General features: G+C 68.2%; 7 protein-coding genes across 7 annotated transcripts; 4 read left to right on the top strand and 3 right to left on the bottom strand.

Annotated features, from left to right (window-relative positions):
- Positions 1–394: 394 nt before the first annotated feature.
- V1510DRAFT_417901 (ZPR1 zinc-finger domain-containing protein) lies at positions 395–1,908 on the top strand. The gene has a single exon (XM_066934039.1). The coding sequence runs from the start codon at positions 524–526 to the stop codon at positions 1,859–1,861; it is 1,338 nt and encodes a 445-aa protein (XP_066788658.1). The 5' UTR covers positions 395–523; the 3' UTR covers positions 1,862–1,908.
- Positions 1,848–3,818, bottom strand: V1510DRAFT_395278 (WD40-repeat-containing domain protein). The gene is made up of 3 exons (XM_066931862.1): positions 3,254–3,818; positions 3,142–3,222; positions 1,848–3,109 (listed from the first exon to the last, which is right to left on the bottom strand). The coding sequence occupies exons 1-3, from the start codon at positions 3,648–3,650 to the stop codon at positions 2,040–2,042; spliced, it is 1,548 nt and encodes a 515-aa protein (XP_066788657.1). The 5' UTR covers positions 3,651–3,818; the 3' UTR covers positions 1,848–2,039.
- Positions 3,819–3,963: 145 nt separating this feature from the next.
- On the bottom strand, positions 3,964–4,996 carry V1510DRAFT_417897 (uncharacterized protein; the record flags this gene model as incomplete). Its single annotated transcript, XM_066934038.1, has 1 exon — positions 3,964–4,996. A coding segment is annotated over one exon (953 nt), but the record flags the coding sequence as incomplete, so codon positions are not given.
- Positions 4,997–5,959: 963 nt separating this feature from the next.
- V1510DRAFT_417894 (60S ribosomal protein uL24) lies at positions 5,960–6,666 on the top strand. Its single transcript, XM_066934037.1, has 3 exons — positions 5,960–6,046; positions 6,156–6,268; positions 6,306–6,666. The coding sequence occupies exons 1-3, from the start codon at positions 6,031–6,033 to the stop codon at positions 6,555–6,557; spliced, it is 381 nt and encodes a 126-aa protein (XP_066788655.1). The 5' UTR covers positions 5,960–6,030; the 3' UTR covers positions 6,558–6,666.
- Positions 6,667–7,021: 355 nt separating this feature from the next.
- Positions 7,022–7,957, top strand: V1510DRAFT_417893 (uncharacterized protein; the record flags this gene model as incomplete). The annotated part of the gene is made up of 1 exon (XM_066934036.1): positions 7,022–7,957. A coding segment is annotated over one exon (535 nt), but the record flags the coding sequence as incomplete, so codon positions are not given.
- V1510DRAFT_426332 (DBR1-domain-containing protein) lies at positions 7,578–9,068 on the bottom strand (the record flags this gene model as incomplete). The annotated part of the gene is made up of 4 exons (XM_066935151.1): positions 7,578–7,663; positions 7,695–8,187; positions 8,308–8,907; positions 8,937–9,068. 4 exons carry the CDS (start codon positions 9,066–9,068, stop codon positions 7,578–7,580), a joined length of 1,311 nt encoding a protein of 436 aa, XP_066788653.1.
- Positions 9,069–9,383: 315 nt separating this feature from the next.
- On the top strand, positions 9,384–10,461 carry V1510DRAFT_379100 (chorismate mutase). The gene is made up of 2 exons (XM_066931609.1): positions 9,384–9,754; positions 9,786–10,461. The coding sequence occupies exons 1-2, from the start codon at positions 9,547–9,549 to the stop codon at positions 10,346–10,348; spliced, it is 771 nt and encodes a 256-aa protein (XP_066788652.1). The 5' UTR covers positions 9,384–9,546; the 3' UTR covers positions 10,349–10,461.
- Positions 10,462–12,380: the final 1,919 nt, after the last annotated feature.

Genomic DNA, 12,380 nt, shown 5'->3' with positions numbered 1-12,380 from the left:
CCGCTTCGAGAGTGATCTTATGGTCAGGACGGGCAGCGCTTGACAGAGCAGAGCGGGCACCTGCGGCTATATGCCGTGCGCTATGCGGCGCACGGCCCAAGGACAGGCGCCCTCTACGCAGTCGCCGCTGGGGGCCCGCCGCCGGGGGCCTACCGCCGGAGGCCTGCCCGCGGAGCGCAGCCGCCCCACAGCGACTCCACCGAGCGCCCCGCTGGGCCAGCGCGGCACTGCGCCCAGGCACCGGTGCAGCGACGCCGCGGGGTCGTGCGGCAATATGCCGCACTGCGTGCGGCTCGCGGCGTGCGGCTCGCGCTCGCGCCGCAGGCCGTGCGGCGCGCACGTGACCGCCAGAACCACTTTCGCCGCCGGGTCGAAAAATTTTGACTCACGGCCGCCACGGCACAACAGCACCACGGAGCAGATCCAGCAAGTCAAGCGCGCCGGTGAAGGGCTCGAGAACGAGCAGGACCGCGCACGCCGCAGAATCAGCGCCCCCCACACCGAGATCGACGGCGATATCGACATGCCGCTGCTACCAGAGGACGAGGCGGCGCCGCTCTTTGAGAACGTTGGCGCCGCGGTCGAGCAGATCGACCAGCAGGAGACGGGCGGCGACGAGCTGCCGGAGATCGTCCAGGAGATCGAGTCGCTGTGCATGAACTGCGAGGACAACGGCACCACGCGGCTGCTGCTGACCAAGATCCCGTACTTCCGCGAGGTGATCATCATGTCGTTCGAGTGCCCGCACTGCCACTTCCGATCGACCGAGATCCAGTCGGCTGGCGAGATCCAGCAGCGCGGATCCGTGTACCGGTTCCGCGTCGAGAACGCGGAGGACCTGAACCGGCAGATCGTCAAGGCCGAGAGCTGCGACGCCAGCTTCCCCAGCCTCGAGCTGGACATCCCCCACCAGCGCGGCCAGCTGACCACGGTCGAGGGCCTGCTGACCGAGGTCGCCGAGGACCTGCGCGCGGGCCAGGCCCTGCGCCGGTACAACGAGCCGGACGCGTTCGCCAAGATCGAGGAGATCACCGAGGCGATCGACGAGATGGTCGCCGGCAAGCGGTTCCCGTTCGACGTCCGCCTGGACGACCCGGCCGGCAACTCGTGGATCGAGTACTCGCCCGGCGAGCCGCACACCAAGTGGTCCAAGACCGACTACTTCCGCACGGCCGAGCAGAACGCGGGCCTCGGCCTGTCGAACGCGGCCGAGGAGGACGAGCCCGTGGAGGAGCCCGCGGGCGAGCTCACCAACGACGAGGTCCACTCGTTCCAGGCGACGTGCCCGAGCTGCCTCCGCCGGTGCGACACCAAGATGAAGCTCGTGGACATCCCGCACTTCAAGGAGGTCGTCATCATGTCGACCGCGTGCGACCACTGCGGCTACAAGAGCAACGAGGTCAAGACCGGCGGCGCCATCCCCGAGCGCGGCTCGCGCACGACCCTGCTTGTCGAGGAGCCGGACGACCTCGCCCGCGACATCCTCAAGAGCGAGACCTGCTCGCTGCACGTGCCCGAGCTCAACCTGGACCTGACCGCGGGCACGCTCGGCGGCCGCTTCACGACGATCGAGGGTCTGCTGACCGAGGTGCGCGACGAGCTCGACTCGCGCGTGTTCTCCCAGACCTCGGACTCGATGGAGACCGACCGCCGCCAGCGCTGGACGACCTTCCTGGGCAAGCTCCAGGACGCCATCGACGGCAAGGTCAAGTTCACGCTGATCCTCGAGGACCCGCTCGCGGCCTCGTACCTGCAGAACATCTATGCGCCGGACCCCGACCCGAACATGACCATCGAGGAGTTCGACCGCACCGAGGAGCAGAACGAAGACCTCGGCCTGACCGACATGAACGTGGAATAGTCAATTCTATATACATGCGGCCGGCTCCGGCCGGCCATGCGCCTCTATGCAAAACGTAGTGCCGGGCTGCGGCTATATGCGCGCCGGGGGCAGGCTGCGGCTATATGCAGGCCGCGTGGTGCGGCTATATGCGCGGCGGGGTGAACTCGAGCCGCATGTCGTGCGGCTCATGTCGATGCTAGTACGTCTCGGCCGTCGCCCGGTCCAGCGCGTACGCCGGCGGCGCGCGCGCCAGCCGGCGGTCGCGCGCGGCCACGTCCGGCGCCGCCCGCCACACGCGCGCCGTCTTGTCGTCGCCGATCGAGACCAGGTCGCCGTCCTGGCTCCAGGCGACGCCCGTGACCTCCTTGGCGTGGCCGCCGGCCAGGGCCGTGCCCAGCCGCCGGCCATCCAGCCGGGCTCGCCGGCCAAGCTTGTCCATGTGCACAGGCTCGCGGCCGGGCACGCCGGCACCGTGGCCGGACGGGAACACCACGACTGCGTTTGACGAGCTGCCGCAGGCCACGTAGTTGCCCGCCAGGCCGTGCTTCGAGTCGCCGCCGGGCATCACCGCCAGCTTTACGTAGAACGAGTCCACGGCGAGCTGCGGATGCGACAGGATCTCCAGCGGCTGGTTGCCGGGCGCGCCCAGCGCGTACGAGTACAGCCGGCTGTCGCGCGCCAGCGCCCACAGCCGGCCGCCGGTGTGGTCCACGCCGATGGACGTGACGCCAAAGTCGCGCGTGCGCGTCTCGGCGGCCAGGTCGGGCGTCTGCGCCACCGCCCGCGCCGTGCGGTTCGCCAGCGTCATGTGGCGCGTGTCCCAGAGCTTGAGCATGCCGTTGCTCTCCGAGCCCGACACAAACGTGCGCTCGCTGACCCACGCCAGCGCAGTCACGCTCGGCGTCGAGCACCGGTTCTTGGTGCCGCGGCCGCGCCCGCCGTCCGCGTGCGCGCGCATGACCCGGCTGACCGGGCTGAGCGACGGGCCCAGGCCTGTCAGCGTCGTCGGGCACCGCAGGTCAAACAGCGAGATGATGCCCGCCCGCGAGCTCGCCAGAACAATGTCGTCGCTGCCGGGCGCGTACGCCACCTGCTTGACCGAGCTGCCGTCGCCGGCGCACATGATCACCTTGCACTTGTGCGCCTGCACGTCAAACACCCGCACCGTCTGGTCGCCCGACGACGTCGCCAGGAACCGGTCGTCGTGCGAGAACTCCAGGTCGAAGATCGCGTTGTTGTGGCAGATCATCTGCAACAGCGGCGCTTCTGCCCGTCAGCACGCTCGCGCGCTCACTTACTGCGGCCTTGGTCCGGCTCGTCCGTCGTGTCCACAAAGTGCACCAGCCCGTTCTCGTCGCCGACCGCCGCCAGCGAGTTTTCTGTCGTCAGCACGTCCAGCCAGGCACTTACGCTTGCAGCAGCACACGGCAAACGGCAGCGGGACCGCGTCCTCGCGCTCTTCGAGTGGGTACACGTCTGCCCCGGTCGAATGGAACAGCTGGGTCTCCATCAGGTAGTCGCGCCGGCACACCCCACCGGCCGGCCGGCCATGGCCGCAGCCGAGCTCGCGGTCCAGCAGCGCGCGCCCGCGCCCGCGCAGGGCGCTCGCCCGCTCGTCGACCACAAACTCCAGCCGCTGTTTCTTGACCGGCGTCGGCGACGCGTCCGGAGTCGGCAGGAATGACGCCCGCCGGTTCACTGACGACGAGGACATGTCCTCAAGCGCGCCGCGCTTGTTCCGCGGCGTCCGCATGCCGTCCGTCTTGCTGGCCGACACCGGACTGGACGAGAAGAGGTAGGTCTGCATGATGTTTGATAGCCTGCGGCGCGATCTGGGTCGTCCGTCGCTGCGTGCGTGTTCTGTGTCTGCCTCTCGTCGCCGGTCGCTGCAGAGCTCGGGATGGATGACCTGTCGCCGGCTCGCTTGCTCGCGGATGCGTGATAGAGTGTGACTCCTGGCTTGGCCGGCGGAATATATATATGCGAGGACGCGCTAGAACCGCGTCGAGTTACCCGGCGTTATAACGCGTCGGTGGCGGGGCGGCGGTGCGCGGGGCGCTCGAGCCGCACGGAGTGCGGCGCACCGTCCACGTCTCAGCCGCACGCCGTGCGGCACACCGCCGATGCCACTGTTATACATTCCTAATATACAGCCTGTCATGATCATGGCCAGCACGCCCCAGCGTGCCGACGTCTATAGCTAGTCTGAGTCCCAGCCGGCGCCGCTCCGGCGGAGCGCGACCATCTCTTTGGCCACGCGCTTTGGCAGCAGCCGCGACTGTTCCTCGACCTCGTAGCCGCGCGGCGGCACGAAGCGGTGCCCCGGCGGCGCCGGACATGCCAGCGGCGTGACAGCCACCGTGCCGCGGAACAGCGTCGTGTTTGGCGGCCGCAGCGCGGGCGCGTCTGGGCCCGGACCCAGCTTGGCCAACAGCGGTCCGACGTGGCTCTGCATGACATGTGCCAGTCGTTCCTCGTCGTTCACAAACGTGTACCGAGTCCGGGCCGCGCTGAAGCAGTCCTTCCAAAGACACTTGCAAGTGTTCTTGTGGCGGGCCTTGATGTGGCGCGTCAGCGCGTCCAAGTTGTGTAGCTCGGCGGGGCAGCCCGCCCAGCGGCAGCGGTAGACGGCGAACTCCGCCCGTTTGCTCGGTCCGCGAGTGCCGGGAGTGTACCCTGAGCCAGCGGCTAGTCGCATGCGCTTGAGCTCGGCGGGGTCTGGGTCCGCGTCGTCCATCGTCTGGGCCCGGCCGTCTGCTGATTGAGGCCTTGGTCGGTTGACGGCCGTGAAGAACGGGCTCGGTCGCGGCTCGTCCGGGGTCGGCGCCGGCGCCGACTTGCGCTTGTTCTTGCGCGACACAGAAACGAGCGTGCCGGGCTTTTGTCCGGACGGCGTGCGTGATCGTGGTGGTGTGTCGGCCACGAACTTGTCCAATAGTTGCTGCGACCGCGACTTCCGTCCGCGCCGGCTCTCGCGCGCGGGCTCGGCCTTGACGTCGGATACTGCCGACGCCACGGATGTGTGTGAGCTCTGTGATGACGATGAGTGCTCTGTGCCAGCGCTAGACTCGGCGCTGGACGTGCCGCCGGCAGCCGCACGCTCGACATCAACCGTCACACGGCGGCGGGTCGGCGAGGGCGCTGCCGGCATCGCCGGAGGCTCCAGCTCGGGCTCGACTGCCGTCAGCCGGTCCGCGCGGGGCGCGCCCGGCACCGGCGGGTCGTAAGAGTCCCAGTCCATGACCGCGTCCAGACGGCCGAGATCGGTTGTCTGCGAAATGAAGGGGTCCGGCCCCGTCATCAGCGGCTCCAGGAGGTGATTCAGCCGAGGCTTAGTCGGATGCGCACCGACGGCCAGTAGAATAGCCTCGGCAATCCACTCGGCCGACAATTCGACGCCGGGGATGCTCGCCGCCGGCACTGAGTCGAGGTTGAGCCGGCGCGAACGCGGCTCGGGCCTGCGGGCCGGCGTCAGCGCCATGGGCGACGCCGATGACGACCACTGCCCTGCCGGCGGCGTAGCCACGTACGCCGGCTGCCAGCCATCGCGGCCAGGCGGCGGTGGGGCCCAACCGAAGCCGTCCACGATGGCCGGCATCTGAATCTCCTCGGAAAATATGAGCGGATCGAGGGACCGCAAATGCTGCATGTGCTGCTCGACTTTGGCGATCTCGGCGCGGATATACTCGCGTAGACCGACCTCGGGCTTGACGGGGTCGTCGTCGTCGTCGGATGGCGTCGCGACGGGCGCAGGATGTCGTCCGAGCGGTGCGGCGCTGGCGGCTCGTGGCAGGCCGCGGGGCGTGCCGCGGGTTCGCCGGGCGGTCGGGCTATTGCCTGACCGGGGGAGCGCGTGCATGGCCGCTTGCGGTCGCGGGTGTTCTCATGGGCGAGGGGGCGGCAAACGCGCTCGGGAGTTGCGGGCGTGATCTGCGCGTCGTCCGGTGCTGGTGCGGATGACGGGTGCAGTTGGGGCTGGGAGGTGCGCGCCCTAGCCCTGGCGGTTAGCTCTGGCCGGGTAAAGTAGGTCAGAGGCGCCGCACGGCTGGCTAGGGTTTATGTGTGACTGCCTTTTTCTGTCATCCCAACACCGTCGGTGGCCACCACAGAGCGCCCGAAATCTCAGGCGGATATAGCAACGCCTAGCACACTGCTCTTGCACCACATCTTTTTTCCACACAGCAGCAATGAAGGTTTCCAGAGGTAGGTCCCGCCCGATGTCCTGCGCCAGCGGCCGACAGACGTCTGCATGCGTCCGTCGGCCGCCGTGCCGCCCGCCATCCCGCCTGCCGCGACACCGCTGACCAGACAGACGTTTCTTCTTCCCGCAGAAAGTCGCGCAAGGCGCACTTCTCGGCCCCTTCGTCGGTCAAGAGAGTCATCATGTCGGCTCCCCTGTCCAAGGAGCTCAGAGAGAAGTACAACGTATGTGCGTCTGCCGTGGATTGTACTGACAGCGCAGGTCCGGTCCATGCCGATCCGCAAGGAGGACGAGGTCCAGGTCGTCCGTGGCTCGTACAAGGGCAAGGACGGCAAGGTCACGCAGGTCTACCGTCTCAAGTGGTCGATCCAGGTCGAGAAGTTGACCAAGTACAAGCCCAACGGCCAGGCTGCTCCGGTCTCGATCAACCCCTCGAAGGTCGTCATCACCAAGCTCCACCTCGACAAGGACCGTGAGGCCCTTCTCGCCCGCAAGTCCACCAAGTCGGAGTAAATGTAACAATAGAACTGTATGGAGATCTATGCAAAAATAAATTTCCATGTTGTAAATGAAAAGTTATCATTTAGGAATTGGTTTGCAATAAACAGGTACAGCACCTTTATCTACTGATCGGTTGGAATATTATCTTCACAAGCACGACATCTTCAGGTGTCTTGTGATAAACGAATTCCATATATAAACTGGCCCTGCTTGCAGATTTCGCCTGTCGGGTGTTTACGACGGGAGAATTTTGAAGGCGGGGACACATCTCGTAGCGAGTAGTAATGCAACTGATTGATCTGAACGACGAGACGCGCGCACTGCGCCTACGCGAGCTGTTAGACGTGCTGGGCCTGTGCCGGCGGTACGAGGTGGGGCGGATGGCCGGCTTGCCGCATGGCCGGCCGCTGAGCCGCACGAGCCTCTGAGCCGCACCGGTGCCTACACATCAAATTTGCTGGGACTTCCCTCCTCACCATGAGCGCAACGTCCATCACGCTGCGGCATCTGCAGTCCGCGGCCCATCTGTACTCGCAGATCGCCCCGGACGTGTCGGCACACGTCTATGGCAAGTTCCTAGATCTGGCCGAGGACCGTGGCGTGACGCTGCCCGACACACTGTCGCGGGCGGCGTGTCCGGCGTGTCGCACGATCTGGGTGCCCGGCCAGAACGTGGACGTGACCCTGCGCCGGCGCACGCTGGCGGGCGCCAGCCGGCCTGTGCGCGAGGCCCTGTCCACAGGACGGCGGAATCGCCGGGCCAAGGTCATGCGGTACTCGTGTCGGACGTGTTTCAACACGACCGAGTTCATGATCCCGAACGGAACCGCACCCGAGCCGACCGCGGCCACGCCGACAAGCACGGCGCCGGCGCCGGCCGAGAGCGGCAAGAAGCGCCAAAAGATGCGCAAGCAAAACACACTACAGGCGATGGTGGCCAACTCCAAGGCCAAGGCCAAGAAAGAGACCGGCGGGAGTTTGAGCCTGATGGACCTGATGAAATCCGCATAGGCATACATAGAGCTATATACATCAATTCTGGGACGGCTTGTAGATGCGGTTGGCGATGCCGAGGAGCTTGCAGAACCGCGCAGTCTGTGGATCGTTGTATTCCTTGGCTGGGGTCAGTTCGGTCAAAGAGAGACTTACGCTGGTAGTAGTCGGGCTCGGCCCAGGACGGCGCCGTGGGCGCAAAGTTGTGCGGGACCTTGAGCTTGCCAGGCACGACGATGTTCTGCTCGACCCACTGGCGCTCGAGCTCGATCTGCTTGACCAGATCGGGCTCGAGCTCGCGCCGCGCAAAGTCTGCTGGCTGCACAAACGCGTCCGAAAAGAACCGGTCGTAGGCGCGGGTAATGGCGAGCCACTCGGGGTCGTACGCGAGCGATTTCCGGGCGCCAGCACCACTGACCTTGATCCGGAACGCCTGCAAGAACGAGCGCCGCGGAAGACACTTGTCGAGAGCGAGGAAACGCGTGGCGCCGGCGGTGGCGGTGCGGCGCAGCGAAAACGACGTCGTCGAGACGTCGACGTACGCCGGCGGCGGCGACGGCGCGGCCGGCGCGACGGGCTCGATGTCGTCCATGTCGAGGTCGAGCGCGATCTCGTCCTTGTTGCGGGGCGGCTTGGCGGCGGGCGCGGGCTCGTCGTCGACATCGATGGCGATTTCGTCCGTGTTGGCCACAGACTTGGGTGGCTGGGGCGGCGGCGCAGCCGCAGCCGCGGCAGCCGGCCCCGTCCGGAACAGCCACTGGTCCGGCACCGGCGTGTCGTCGTGCTTCACCAGCGCAGCGAACTTGACGTGCAGGTGCGCGCTGAACCAGTACCGCGGCCGCAGGGTGCGCAGAAGGGTCCACGCCGGCGGCGAGCCCAGCTCGCCCTTGGCCACGTCCTCGCGGAAATGCTGCTTGCGCCGCAGCAGCTCGGCCGTGTCGCCGTGGTGCTCGATGCCGGCCGGCCAGTCGTGGCTGAGCATGACGTCCACTGGCGCCGTCATCGACGCCAGCTTCTTGACGTCGAACCGGCGGATGTGGTACGCCGATCGCGTGGTGCTGTGATTGTACGGAACGCGCTCAAAGTGGCCCTTGTCGTAGTCGCCGCGGGACCAGATCCCGGACAGGCCGCCGATGCGGAGGCCGGCAAAGGTCACGACGTTGGCCGCGCCCAGGTAGTAGATGTTGGGTGCGACCCAGCCGCCGTAAAAGAGCTCCCACATGTAGTTGCTGGCCTCATGGTTGCCGCCGATGAAGATGGTCAGGACGGGGGCCTTTTTGCGGCCCGAGTAGTAGTCGGCGAAGTCGCCGAGCCGCCGGTACTTGGGCGGAATGGACATGCAATTGAGGTCCTGCTTGTTGCGGGCGGCCTGGGTCAGCAGGGCCGGCGGCTACGTACCTGGAAGTCGCCGCCGATGATGAGCAGATCGATCTTGTGGTCGAGCTTGGCGACGCTGGCGTAGATGCTGTCGAGCTCGCTGTGGCAGCAGCCCTCGAAGGCGATGTTGACGAAGCGGGCGGCGCGGGCCATGGTGGCCGTGGTGCCGAGGTGGAGCGGAGGTGTGGTGGTGGTGTATAGCCGCAGGACCGCGTGTAGCCGCCGAGCCGCGGTGGGAGCGGCGCGTGCGCCGCACGGTGTGCGGCGCAGGATCTGAGCCGCGGTGGGAGCGGCGCACGCGCCGCACATCGTGCGGCTCAGATCCTGCGCCGCACACCGTGCGGCGCGACGCCCGGCCGCCGGCCCCCCCCCCGGCCGCCGGCCCCCCCCGGCCGCCGGCTGCCCGGCCGCCCGCGCGGCCCCGCGTCCGCGCCCCGCTCCTCGCCGCGCGCAATTGCGCCGCCGGCCGCAGCCGCGGGCTGCGTGGTGGTGCCGCCGCCGCCCACGCCAAATTCCACCGTCAAGCGCTAGCCGTCCCACCCATCATCCATCCGCCGCTGTCCATCCAGCAGGACTCCGAGCAGACTCGTCTGCGACTGACCGCATCTTCAGCTACGCCATTGCCTCCACCATGGACTTCCAGGACCCCACCACGGTCCTCGACCTCAGCAAGATCCGGCGGAGCCTCATCCGCATGGAGGACACCATCGTCTTCGCGCTGATCGAGCGCGCGCAGTTCCGGCGGCAGCCGTCGATCTACACGCCCGGCGCGGTGCCCATCCCCGGCTTTGACGGGTCGTTCATGGACTGGATCCTGCGCGAGGAGGAAATCGTCCACGGTACGTGTGCGCGCGGGCCCGCTGACAGCAGCCAAGGTCCGCCGGTACGAGTCGCCGGACGAGATCCCGTTCTTTCCGGACGCGCTGCCGCAGCCGATCCTGCCGCCGCTCGAGTACCCGGTGATCCTGCGGCCGCACCCAAACAAGATCAACATCAACGACAAGATCAAGGAGTTCTACATCGACAAGATCCTGCCGTCGATCTGCAAGGACGGCGAGCAGAAGGACAGCATGGGCAGCAGCGCGCTGTGCGACGTCGAGTGCCTGCGGTCGATCTCGCGGCGGATCCACTTTGGCCGGTTCGTGGCCGAGAGCAAGTTCCTGAGCGAGACGGCCAAGATGACGGCGCTGATCCAGGCGCGGGACACGGACGGCATCGAGGCCGCGATCACGAACGCGGCCGTGGAGGCGGCCGTGCTGGAGCGGCTGCGCAAGAAGGCCGAGGCCTACGGCGTGGACCCGGATCTGGCCCAGGTCGAGGAGGCCAAGAAGCTCGAGGCCGAGGCCGCGGTCGCCATGTACCGCGACTGGGTCATTCCGCTGACGAAGGTGGTCGAGGTGGAGTACCTGCTGCACCGGCTGGACGCGGAATGACTGGCCGAGGCGGCTGGGGCTGGCGCCGGCGCGGCGACGGCGGCGAAGGGGCCGGCGAGAGCCGCCGGCGCCGCGACGAGCCCGCCGGAGAAGGCCGCGGCCGCGGCCGCGCCGCCGGGCGGTGCCGCGGCCGTCCCTGCTGCTACGGGCGCCGTCGCCGGCAAGGCGGCGCTGGCCTGGGGCGGCCCGCCGGCCGGCTGGCTGCCGTGGCCCGCGGCCAGCAGCCCGTGGCCGGCCGCCGGTCCGCCGGCCGCCGCCACCGCCCCCCCCGCGCGCCCCGGACCGCCGCCGACCGGCTCCGCGCGCAGCGCCCGACTCGGCTTGGCCGCGCTGGCCATCGCCGCCGTCGTCTGGCGCGGCGTCTACTAAATACACCCCCTGCGCTTATCAAGGCTGCCCAAGACGGTGCGGCCGCATGTAGTCATCCCTTCCGTCGATGGCGCAAACCGCGTGACAGATGCCGCCGCATGTGCGCAGGCGCGGTTCGTTTAGTCCGTATGCGTCTAGCGTTTGCGCACCTGTGCGCGCACTAATCTACACCGCCATTTCCAGATTCAAGAACAGCCATCCCCAGAGTTCACGACACCATCCGACCGCACACGCAGGCCCAGGCAGAGCCAGCTAGACCCGGAGGGGCGAATTGTGAGTGGAGCGCGGGTGCGGGCGCGCGGCGGGCGCGGCCGCGCAATGCGCCGCAGAGCTGACCGCAGACCTATCAAGCAGCCGATCCGACGAGACCATCCGGCAGTGGCATGGGCCGTGGCCGGTCTCTGACGAACCGGACGTGTGCACGAGCGCACGCTTCTAGCGCGGACTGATGGACGCGAGCGGGACCTTGCGGCCGCCGGCGCGGGCCGGCGGGTCCGGCTCGGGCAGCTCGCAGAGCGCGGCCAGCGACAACAGCCTGGCGAGCCTGACCAGCCAGGCCAGCCTGGCCAGCCAGGCCAGCCAGGCCAGCACGACGAGCACGGCCAGCACGACGAGCGCCAGCACGGGCGTGTCGGCCGCGACGCCGCGGACCACGTTCGACGGCACGGCGGTGACTGCGCCGGACGAGACGGACGCGGACTCGGACGACAGCGCGAGCGAGCTCGGCACGGACGTGGGCAGCCCCGCGCGCGGGTCGATCGGCTCGGGCTCGTCGGTGCAGTTCCCGATCCTGTTTGTGCGCGCGCTGTACGACTACGAGTCGGGCGAGCCCAACGCGCTCAACTTCCACCGCGGCGACGTGATCTCGGTCTTTCTCCAGCTCGAGACGGGCTGGTGGGACGGGCAGATCGGCAACCGGCGCGGGTGGTTCCCGAGCAACTACACCGAGATCGTGCGGCACGGCACGATCGACGACGGCTTCGACGAGGACGAGGACGAGGACGAGGACGACGAGGCGTTCGAGTCGCTGCCGGCCGGCGGCGCGCACGTCGGCCTGGCGCGGTTCGACGACGACGAGGTCCACGCGGACGAGTACAAGGACGTGCTGGCGACGATGCGGTCGATCGGGCTGAGCCCGACGCGCGGGTCGTTCGCGGCCGACGACGACCCGCCGCTGTTCGACAGCTCGATCGAGGCGCTGGCGAGCGACGCGGGCGTGCGGCGGCCGGGCAAGCGGCACAGCCGCAACCTGTCGTCGGTGGACATCAAGGCCGCCGAGGTCGCGTACTGGATCGCGCAGGCGACGAAGGACGGCCAGCTGTACTTCTACAACTCGCTCACCGGCCAGAGCGTCAGCGAGATCCCGTGGGAGACGCCGTCGAGCACGACCGAGACGGGCCCGTTCGACCGCAACGTGGTGGCCGTGCCCGAGTTCACCGTGCCGCCGGACGACCTGCTCGCCGACGGCGAGGCCGAGCTCGAGCCGGACGCGTTCTCGTCCGAGGGCCGCGGCAGCCTGGCGCGGTCGTCGAACGAGTCGGTGCGCCGCGGCTCCACGGCCGGCCTGGCGTCGGTCGCGTCGTCGCTGACGTCCGTCGGCGGCCGCAAGAACTCGGCCACGAGCGACGCGTCCGGCCGCCGGCCGCTGGCCGCCAAGTACGCG

Source organism: Dipodascopsis tothii (genome assembly GCF_038497935.1).
Source record: "Dipodascopsis tothii strain CBS 759.85 unplaced genomic scaffold V1510scaffold_17, whole genome shotgun sequence".
Lineage (NCBI taxonomy): Eukaryota > Fungi > Ascomycota > Lipomycetes > Lipomycetales > Lipomycetaceae > Neoaidaea > Neoaidaea tothii.
The sequence above is the reverse complement of the archived record's forward strand: the minus strand, read 5'-3'. Positions and strand labels throughout refer to the sequence as shown.